Source organism: Merops nubicus, unplaced genomic scaffold, assembly GCF_000691845.1.
Source record: "Merops nubicus isolate BGI_N331 unplaced genomic scaffold, ASM69184v1 scaffold3204, whole genome shotgun sequence".
NCBI classification, from domain to species: Eukaryota; Metazoa; Chordata; class Aves; order Coraciiformes; family Meropidae; genus Merops; species Merops nubicus.
The window spans coordinates 1-10,751 of NW_008602079.1; the positions used below are offsets into that span (position 1 = coordinate 1).

Genomic DNA, 10,751 nt, shown 5'->3' on the forward strand with positions numbered 1-10,751 from the left:
CTTTCCGCCTTTTTCCTCTGTTCTTCGTGATGTTTTCCCGCCTGAGCGGTGCGAGCGGGATTTGTGTCGCACGGGGTAAATCCGGGATCCGTGAAGCGAGGGATGGCGCTCCACGCTGCACTAAATCCATCAGACACGTCTGTCCCCAGTTAAGACTGGGCTACAAGTTTGGGTGCTGCTGGAATAAAGGGCAGACTCTGCAGGGAGGAGAAAACGGGGCAGTTAGTTTGAAATTGGGGATGGGGAGACATACAGGGACTGGGGACAGAAATTCTTAATGAAGCCTAACGAACCGAGCGGGCGCTGAGGTGTTCAGTGGGGGACGTGTGTGACCCCAGGAAGAGTCCCTGTGCCAGTGGAGAAGGAGGGTGGTGGGTGATGCCTTGTGATTTCGGGGGGTTGGTCTGAGAGGTTTGGTTTGAGGTCGTTCTCAGCCGCTGTGTCGCCGTCTCCACGTGCTCTCGTGTTTACATCGGGCAAAGCTGGCCTGAAGAACATGGTTTGTAACCCCTTGGCTGACTTCTGCCTTGATCAGAACCATTTCCAGATGGGGATAACAGAGGTGGGGGAGCTGAAAACTTTACGAAACAGCTGCATGGATTCTAGCCCAAGGCCTTTATGCTTTGCTACCAGGATTTTCTGGTCTGAGGTAGATTGAGCCAGGTTGAGAGAATCATTCTTACTCCAGTCTGAGCATGTGCACGGTGAAAGTGCCAGCAGAATACCTGCAGAGAAGAGACCTACCTTGCAAAAGGCCAGAAAGATGCAAGCAAGACGTTTGTTTGAGATACAGGAGGGCCACAATTCAAGGGAAGCTCCAAAAAGCTGGAGGATTAAGGAATCTCATGTGAGAATAGTGAGGTGGGGTGAAGCTGGAATCTTTGGGGCTGTGCTGTAGTTGGCAGTCACAGTGGGTGTGTAGTTGTTGTCCAGCTGTTGCAGAAGACTATTGGAGAGACTTAATTACTTGGGAAAACAATCTCTTTCTAAACTCGTGACAATGAAATACATGCCTTAGCAGAAAGGCAAGACACAGGGCCCTGCTGGGGGCTTGCTGTGCTGACGCCTGTGTGCACCCCTCTGCCAGTCGGTGGCTCGGCTGGACAGTGGGAAATGCCTCCTGAGAGCTTGGGACAGGCTCAGAGGGATGGCCCGGGGGGGAGCTGTGCTGCCCGGCTCCCTTCAGCCTCCTCAGCGTGCCTGAGGGGACCCAAACCTCTATCCAGACCTGTACTGGAAGGAAGGGTTACAAATCAGAGTTAAATGTGAGAAACTTCAGGAAATAAGGATATAAAACAGTGATACCATGCTGATGCAACTTTGTAATTGTGTTCCCTTAGCTTTCAAGGGTAAGGGCAAGCCCTGTACAAAATGGGCTGTTTGTTCTGCTTTTAAGGGGTAAGTTACCCATATTTTGAGCAAACAATTGCATTTTTTGTTACGTTTCTTAGCAAAATTGCCTGAAATGTTCAGACTTGTGGAGTTTTCTGTTAAGGCTGCATGTGTTCCTTTGTTTAGTCTGGTACCTGCAGCGTGGCACGATGTTGTTCTTCCAGTTGTGGTGAAACTTGTTTTACTGGAAGTGTTCCAAGTGATTTTTAAGAACTGCCAAACTTTGTGTTCTTCTGCTGGACTAAATGGCACTTTAGTTATCTTTGTGAAAGATTTCCATCAAATTAAGAGTTTCTAGAAGGCAGCCCAGTTTAGAAAGAGCCTGGTCTTTATGTCCCCTTGTGAAAAAAAGAAGCTTGAGAGTGTGAAAGTGAGGATAAAGATCAAGTTCATATATTAACAGGAGATAATTGGCTTGCTATTAAGTGATTAATTGATCTTAGGAACATCAGATATTACGTAAGCTGCTTTTTTAGTATCTGCATTTTAATTTTAATTCATTTTATAGCACAATCAAATTAAACTGTCTTACTGCAGTCTTTGTACAAACCTCACTTTTCTTTTTTTCCCCTGTGACTTAAATAATTTAGGCCTTTTATTTGGGAGATTCCAAATAATGAAACCATACCTATAATGTAAATATAGTGAAACCTTGCCTACAGTAGCAATGATTTGTCACAAATTTAGTAGTTCTAACCAGTAGGGGGAGAAAAATGAAGCATATATGGCATAGAATGAGTGCATGTTGCTTGTTTTGGAGAGAAGCACACTGGGCTTTTGCTGGGGACTGAAGCTGTAGGAGGAGTGGTGGCTCAAATGCCTGTTTCCAGTACTTCAGTTCCATATTTCCAGTGCTTTACCTCCTGATGTGGACACAGTTGAAGGTGGCAGAGTGGCAGCTGGCTTGTCTTATCTCCTTTTTCATCATTTGATCTAGCAGCATTTAATAACCAGACACCATTGGGACACACACTGATGTCCATCTAACATGAATCCACTTGAAATTAATGCAGCACTTCCAGAAATGTCTTTCTCCAACACCATTAGTAAATGCAATGTGTTTTTATTGCACAGAAGCTCTATGCACAAGCTGGAATGTATTGTTACAGATATTATTGCAAATTTTATGCATGGGGCAAGCAACTGAACCAACAACATCCTGGATAGAACCAAAAGATACAAAACAGAGCCAGATGTAATCACAGTGCTTAAATAATGATGAGTTTTAGAGAGGAACTTGCCACTGGTGGGTCTGGATCCTTAGTGAGCGTAGCCAGCCCCTGCCCTGCTTTGAGGAACAAGAATAATCCTTGAGGAAAGATTTAAACCAAAAATGCCAGTTGTGGATGTGCCATTGGACCTGTTGTAACTTTACTACAGCTTGCTTAAGTCTGGAGTAAGCACTAGAAAGGAGGTGCCCTTGTTGGCTGGGGTTTTTTGAGAGCACTGTTCTTTTTGATGCTTCAGTATTCTTGAAATAAATCATAGTAACATTTTTAGTCACACACTCTTAAAATAGTGGGGTTCAGTAGCTTCTAAACACTAATACACTTTATTTTTCCTGAATGGTTCAATGCTTGAGAGAAGCCACAGGCACACTAAAATTATTCTCTCTTATGTAGAAGACACTTTTCTGAGTTAAATACTTCCAGTGGTCTCATTCTCTGGAGTTTAGGTTTAAATTTTAACATCCTATTTTCTGCTCCTCTCTCTGCCTTTCTCAGATATTTTCATTCATTTATATTCTTGTTGGTTTTTGTAGGTGGCCAAGTAAAACAATAAGGACTTGTTTTGATAAACCTGGTATCCTCAAGCTATTAGAAATATAAACCAGGAAAATGTAAAGAGATAGGGACAACATGTACAGTAGAAACATGGGGGTTTTTGCAGTTACTGATGCAAAATACAGGCTCCTGCCCAACACTTACACGACCTCTGTGTTATGTAGAAGACACTTTTCTGAGTTAAATACTTCCAGTGGTCTCATTCTCTGGAGTTTAGGTTTAAATTTTAACATCCTATTTTCTGCTCCTCTCTCTGCCTTTCTCAGATATTTTCTGTTAGCATTCATTTATATTCTTGTTGGTTTTTGTAGGTGGCCAAGTAAAACAATAAGGACTTGTTTTGATAAACCTGGTATCCTCAAGCTATTAGAAATATAAACCAGGAAAATGTAAAGAAGAGAAAGGGACAACGTGTACAGTAGAAACATGGGGGTTTTTTGCAGTTACTGATGCAAAATACAGGATAGGGACAACATGTACAGTAGAAACATGGGGGTTTTTGCAGTTACTGATGCAAAATACAGGCTCCTGCCCAACACTTACACGACCTCTGTGTGAGAAAATGTGACAGCACGTGGTGTTTGAAATGGGACCTTCTCTGTATGAACATACAAAAATATGCTTTGTTAAAAGTTAACAAAAAGAACTTCAATTTTTGAGAAGCAAGACAAGTCCTTGCTGGGACGGATGCTGCATTTGCTCCTTTCTTCCATACTAGCCAAAGCTGGTGGCTTTCAACCCTCTTTGGATGGCCACACAACATAGGTAAAACTACTTAAAGAAGGTTCCCTTCTTAATTACCTTTTGTCTGTAAATCCCTGAAACAGTGCTTGATAATTACTGACCTAAAACCTACCCTCAGAGCTTGGTGAGTTTTTTTTAAGAGGCAGGGTTCCAACAGCCTCTCAGGGCAAGTAACAAGGATGAGAATTTCTGAACATTCTTGCTGTGTTGTGAATTCAGGTCATGCTGTTGGTTAATTTTAACATTTTTTTGCTTCATTCTTTATTATAATCTTAAGAAGAAATGAGGCACTGATAGGTTATAGCTTGTTTGTGTCCAGGAACCCTGTGCTTTGGTTTTCAGGGGCTTGACTTTATGAGCCAAAGAGAAGAATTGTTTCCTTGACAATTAAATGGGTTATGCTCTGCATTTAAGGACAAACTAATATATTTATAGGGTAAATCTTCAAACCAGAAGCAGCTGAAGTAGTTCTCCTGAGATTTTCCTAAAGGTGTAGCCTTTAGCTGAAAAGCCACTCTAACAAATTGAAGCCTAACACACTTCCCCTGCCCCCCCCCTTCTGTAGACTCCTGAAAGAACAATTCTCTAACTGTATGTTTTAACAACCAACTACTCTTTTAAAAGCAACATTAAAATAAATAAGAGAGTGTAGTGCAGAGAAACTTGCCCCCAAGTCATAAACCCATTGTGCAATGAAACCATTCCTCCAAAAGTGAAGCAGGATCACGAAAACTAAGTTATTTTATAGACAATTTAGGTTTGGATGCTTTTCCAAGAGTTCCTTGACTAGTTTCTCTAGGGAGAAGAGATGCTCATCTGCCTCTTCTGGAACAAGATTCCTGATAGAGTTGGCAAGCTCAAACAGGTATTCTGTGTTTCTTCCACTGGGACCAACAGCATGGAAAATCTGTTCAGCAATCTCTTCTAGAGGCGCTGGGCCGAGGTAGTTGGGGTTGTCCCCAGTTCCAATGTACAGCAACACATCAAAGGGTTTCACTGACAGGTCTTTTGGGTAGAAAATGACAGTGGTAGTCCTGTAGCCTCCCTTCTCTCTGAAGTCCAGGTATGCCTTGACTTCACACTCCTGTCCTGCTGGCAGTCTGTAGGCAACGCCCCACACGCAGCCCTGTTGAAGGACAGAAGATCCAAGCAGTGTTCATAAAGACACTCCCACAAACAAATGCACCTCTATTGTCTTGAGGCAAAGCTCCCTTTAAAAAATATCTTCAATTTTCAGTCTTTTTATATATATATATACACACACTATTTGTAGAAGGAAGCCTAAATGAAAAGGGTTGTTTTATTTAGGAGATCTTCAGTCAAAATGGTCATCAGGCAGACTGACCACACACTGTCCTGCTTCCTACAAAGGCCTTTCTTACAAAACAGTTTCTTGTTGCAGTCTAGTTTGAAGCAGTAAATAGCCTTGGCATGAGCTGCTAGGGAGCTGGCAAAGAGCACACAGAGGATCCTCCTGACCTCACAAAATTCCTACCTGAAAATTAAAATCTTAAACAGTGACAAATTCAAAGTAATTTCCATCAGGTCCTTTCTGTGCAGTTGCAGTTTCATTTCTGAGGGCCTAAGTGTCACCTACATCTGCTACAAGGACTTGGAGGGATGAGTGTGGCAATGTTACTGCACTGAACCTGAACAGGGGAAGAAAAAGCTCAGATGAACCTTCATTTTGCACAATTCAGTGTGACAGTGAGGAAAAGTTTCATTACCATCTTTGAGAATCTGAATATTTCTTCATTCTCTTCACAGATAACCTCTCAGAGGAAGTACTTAACTGTGGTGTGAATTAGTTACACTCTCCTGCCAACTTTTATAGAAACAAATCTGTGTAGGGATAGATTTTCATGGGGTTTTTGTTTTGAAGTAGCATAGAAAAATGATGCTCTGTTGTCCACTAAAGGCTACAAACTGTTCCTTATGAGTGCTGTCTGAAGATAAATGATAAATGTCTCTTTTTGATAGCTGGCAACATCAAATGTGGATTCTTCCTGTGGCTGACTTAATATAGGCTATACATATCAGTGCTACAGTAATGATGGCAAAGCAATTAGTGCTTTGTTTTCCCCTAAAACTGGATCTTGTATTTAGTCCCAGGCCATGGTGCTGTGAATTCACCAGCATTGAATTTGGCAGTCAGACCATATGCTGGTCAAAGACATTTTATTTAAAAATAAATAGATGAGGAGTCATTTTCCATTGCACCCTTCCTAGGGGGTCACAGCCTTTGTGCTGTGGGCAGGAACAGCACAGATGAGTACAGAATTGGGTTCCTTGCCCTCAGCCATCTGGGATGTGGGTGGGCTCTGGCTTGGTTTAAACCCAGTCTCCTCTGCACGTTACTCTGGAGTTAAACCTGCCTGTCAGACTGGCAGTGGGGTGGACAGGAAAACATCTATGGCCAGTGTGATGGACAGGGATTGAAAGCAGATTCTGTAAGTGTTTCTGCTACTTAATTCCTCCTCAATATAGAGGATTCCTGGTTTGGCTGATGGAAAATTATCATCCAGAAATCTGACGAGGAATATGATGTTCTTTTTCTGTGTGGTTTCCTCTTAAATGGCAAAGAAATTTGAGTGGAGCAAGTAAAACTGACTCTATAAACTACCTGTTTCCAAGCTGCACTATGTATAGGACTAGTGACAAAGGACACACTGGCTGGCACGTTTAAATTGTGGAATGAATAACTGAAATTAAAGCAAATTACTTGTGATGTCATTTGATGTATATGTGTATAGGGTGATTATCTGGCCACATCAGATTCTGTAGGAAAAGGGGAAAAAAAAACCCCAACCAAACAAAACCAGTTTGCTAATGGGAAAAGAGTTTCTGTGGTAACAAATAAGTTTGCTTAGCAATACAAAGGAGGGACAACATAAGCACTCTCTGTCTATATAGGCAGCTGGGTGACATAATGGTACCCAGCAGTACAGCAACATGAAAAACCCTTTACTAGAAAGGTGGAGAAAATCACAGTGAGAGTGCAGTGTGTTTTGCTGGGCTTGCTAACTGCAAAACCTGTGAAGTTTTTGGTTACTGGTAACCTTACCTCTCTTTGAGGCTGCCATTTCAGGGAAATAGGTGGCTAAGACAGCAAGATTGGAGCTGTATAGATAATTAACTGGCAATAAAACCTGCTACTGAACCACTCATCCTTTGTGTCTTAGAGCCTGGTGCCCTGTGGCCTCACTCTCCCTCTGCTTCCAGCCTCCCATCCATCCTTCCATCCCTGGAGGCACTGGCCCTGCAGGGATCCCCTCTCTGGGCAGGTGGGAAGGAGGACCCACCCGAGGTGGTCCTGTGATAGCCACCTTGCCCAGCCTCACTCAGAGCTTCTGTCCCAGCTGGTGAACATCCCAACCAAGGGCTCTCTGGTGGGGAAGATCCCTAAAAAAACCCGTGGGTAGTTGTAAGCTAGCCTCTTTGCTGTCACACAGAACTGGAGATGGGTAAAGTGTAAGTCTAAGTGCTTTTATAAGCAGGAAGATGTTGGACTGTGAGCCTAGCCCCTGTTTCATGTCCCCTCCCTCCCCAGGCTGGGCACTCCCCTTGCAAACACTTCTAACAAACACTGTCCAGCTGAGCCCTGGGGAGAAGGGCAGAAGATAAGCAAGAAAGGCAGACCTGGGACAATGAACATCTTCTCTGGACAGGAACTAATTTCACAATATTATGCAGAAACCAAAAGCACACTTGTGGCATTTAATTCCTTAAGCATCTTTTTCTATGTAGCAAAAAATGAAGCAAGGGTATCTCATTTTTTTGTCATGGCAATCTTGATTTCAGTTCTTATTTTGGGAGGGCTAGATTATACTCTGACTTGACATCTGGGGTCTACTGTTGGCATATCTCCAGCAATATATGTATGTTGGGAGTAAAATTCTGCATCTTACAACTGGATAGCTGAAGTGACTGCTCTGGAAAACACTTTATACCTTTGGTAATAACAGAGCCAAACTACTCCCAGTTTCTTAGTTTAGATTGATTGATTGATTTGAAACAATCAGTCATTGGTGTTACTCCAAGAAATTTTGAAAACTTTCCACTGGGCTAAAGATATCTCATTTATTTCCTTGTAGAGAAGCAAAAATTATAATAGAGAACTTACTACAAAGGCTGGGAATGCAACAGGACATTCTGTACACTACAGAGACAGAAGAGGAGTGAGTACCATACCTCAGGGTCTTCAACCAGAGTCACAACTCTTCCAGGCTAAAATAGATTTAAAAAGGTTCATTTAGAGGCTTTTACCCTAAATCATAAGCAAAATGAAAGCAAAAAAAACCCCCCAACCCAGTGCAAAAATGAGCTCTGCTAATCTTCCAGGCTGTGTATAAACCCCAAGCTGCCCCATTTTGTCTTTTCCACCACTCCTCACCCAGCATCACCCCTTTGCTCCTGAGCCCATTGGTTCAATAAGGCACCCAAATTAAATGAGTGCTAATTGATGATGAGTACTTCAAAACAGACCTGCTACCATCATTACCAGGGTACCTCTGGTGTTCCCTTTGGGAAGAGATGACATAAGAAATGCATCTGCTCATCCAGCCTAATTAAACCCAGTCTCAATCAGTGAATTAACCAGGGCTGTTTTGCTGGCATCCAGCTTATCACCTCAGAGGCTGGGAACCAGCACGTTCTGCTAGGAGTAGCACTGAAGGTTCACCCCAAGTTAGGCTAAGGAGATCTTTGTTGATCTACAGAGCCTAACAAATACACTTTGGACAAGAATAAAGCACTCAGGCAGATGGAAAGGAGACCTTTTTAGCAGGCAGGAAACAGGAATATTTTTGGTGTAGCAGGCTGGGAATACCCAGTGCCAGAACTGCCAGGCTGAGCCAGAGGCCAGTGGCCAGTCAGTTAAACATGCAGTCTTTTTTTAAGCTCTTCATAGGCACTTGGCACTGTCAAAGAAACACATCCCCAGAGGCACCTATGTAAGGAGCTCTTGGTGTGTACATATGTGTTGGGGGGACATACACACAAATATCCATCCCACAATACACCTCCTTACCTCAGGCAGCATTAAACTTCTGCTTGGGTCTTTCTGACTCACTTCCCAGTACATTTCTCTTCTACTGGTTTGTTCAGATAGTTTTAGTCCTTTTATGCAATCTCTGCAAAATCTCACTGGAGTGAGTTCCAGAATTGAAATAGATCATTATTCTTCTTCTGTTTTTTTTTTTTCCTGGGCCTTGCTTTGTGGTAATTTTTCATATTCCTAGTCCTGCTATTTCTTGTTTGCTCCTTTGGAACCAAAATACTAAATGGAAGTGAAGTACTGAAGAATACTTAATCTTCAGATTGGTTCTGTGATGAAAGAATGATCTGTTTGTCTAAGGGAAGGACAGGATATTTATTGTATTGCTTGGCAGAGTCCTTGCCTTGCGTGGAACTACCTTAAACAAACACAGTGAAGTAACCATGGCTTGGCTACCTCTGCTAGCCAAGGAAAATCCTTGCCTTGTGTGGAACTACCTTAAACACTGTGAAGTAACCACAGCTTGGCTACCTCTGCTAGCCAAGGAAAGAAAAGAGCACATCTGTAAGTGACTACCTATATAACATACACCAAAACCACTTCTGTTGTGCTCAGGGCATGCTTGAATCACCTCCTAAATCAGATGTCTTGGAGGGAGCTGTGTCAGTCCTGAGCAGCCAGGAGGGCTGACAGAGGCCACCTTGCGCCGTGTCAGGAGGGTAACCACGGTGGAAAATGAAACCCACACTGTTCCATCAGTCAGCACTGTTTCACCTTCAGCCCTCAGCTGTGCTGTACACTACAGCTCCCAAATGTACTCCTGTCCTAGAGTGTGCATGATGGGAGATTCTTCTAGGTTTCACCATCCTGAGTTCAGCATAAAGTGGAAAACAGCCTCAGCGTGGTGTGGAGCTGGCAGCAGTCTGGGACATTCCCCTGGGGTTGTCTACCTGTGTGGGGATAGTTCCTCAGGACAGTCCTGAGGTGTGCTCAGGTGTGCTATGAAACCATGGCATAGACTGACATGAGGTCTGCCACTGTTAGACTGTTTTCAGTGCTACCATGAGCTGCTCAGCTACTAAAATGACTAAATATTTACTGATAGAGGAGTCAGTTTTTTCATCTGGATATGAAAGTAAGATGGAATAAAAGGAAATATGACCTAAGAAATAACTTTAGATCGATCACCTCTTAATCTTTTTCAGAAAGGGAGGTGTAAGTTTGCTAATGAGTAGGAATGTAGTAATTTTAAATGGTTTCCTTAAAAGCACAAGTTTACTTCAAGCGTGGCTTCTCTACTTCCTTCTCCTGCAGCTCAGGATTGGTGTCTCCAAAGCTGGGAGGGAGGAGGGCTGTAAGGAGAGGAAGCCAAACTTCCCTGCTCTGGTAGCAGCAAGCTGTTAGGGTGGTTCAGGCCATGCTGTGACAGGAATGGCTTCAGCCCTTGAACATGTTCTGTGCTGTTCCATGCAACACCAAACCCCTCAGCCTCAACACCTGAGGAGGTTTCTGGGAGTCGTGCAGGTTTGTGTTCTGAAGCTTGCACTAAGAAATTTAAATTTGCCATTTATGAAAACACTTTTGTTGCTTATTCAGGTCTTTCCTAACCAGGTACCACTATTTTTTTTCAGAGAACACTTATTGCCTGGTAAAATACAAGCTGCTTTCATGTGCTATTCAGAACAATCCTCTAAAAATCTCATAAGCTCTGTATAAATTGCTGCATATTTTTCACAAAACATTTGTTCCTTTCTTTGCATTCTTAATGTAACAAGACTTTTTTCCCATTTAACAACCTGTGAACTACCAAATTTGGCCCCACGAGTGAACTTCCT

The 10,751-nt window shown here is 42.9% G+C and overlaps 1 protein-coding gene across 1 annotated transcript; it reads right to left on the reverse strand.

Moving 5' to 3' along the window:
• Positions 1-4,662: 4,662 nt before the first annotated feature.
• CHAC2 (ChaC, cation transport regulator homolog 2 (E. coli)) lies at positions 4,663-8,147 on the reverse strand (the record flags this gene model as incomplete). Its single annotated transcript, XM_008938198.1, has 2 exons — positions 4,663-5,046; positions 8,112-8,147. Coding segments are annotated over 2 exons (420 nt in total), but the record flags the coding sequence as incomplete, so codon positions are not given.
• Positions 8,148-10,751: the final 2,604 nt, after the last annotated feature.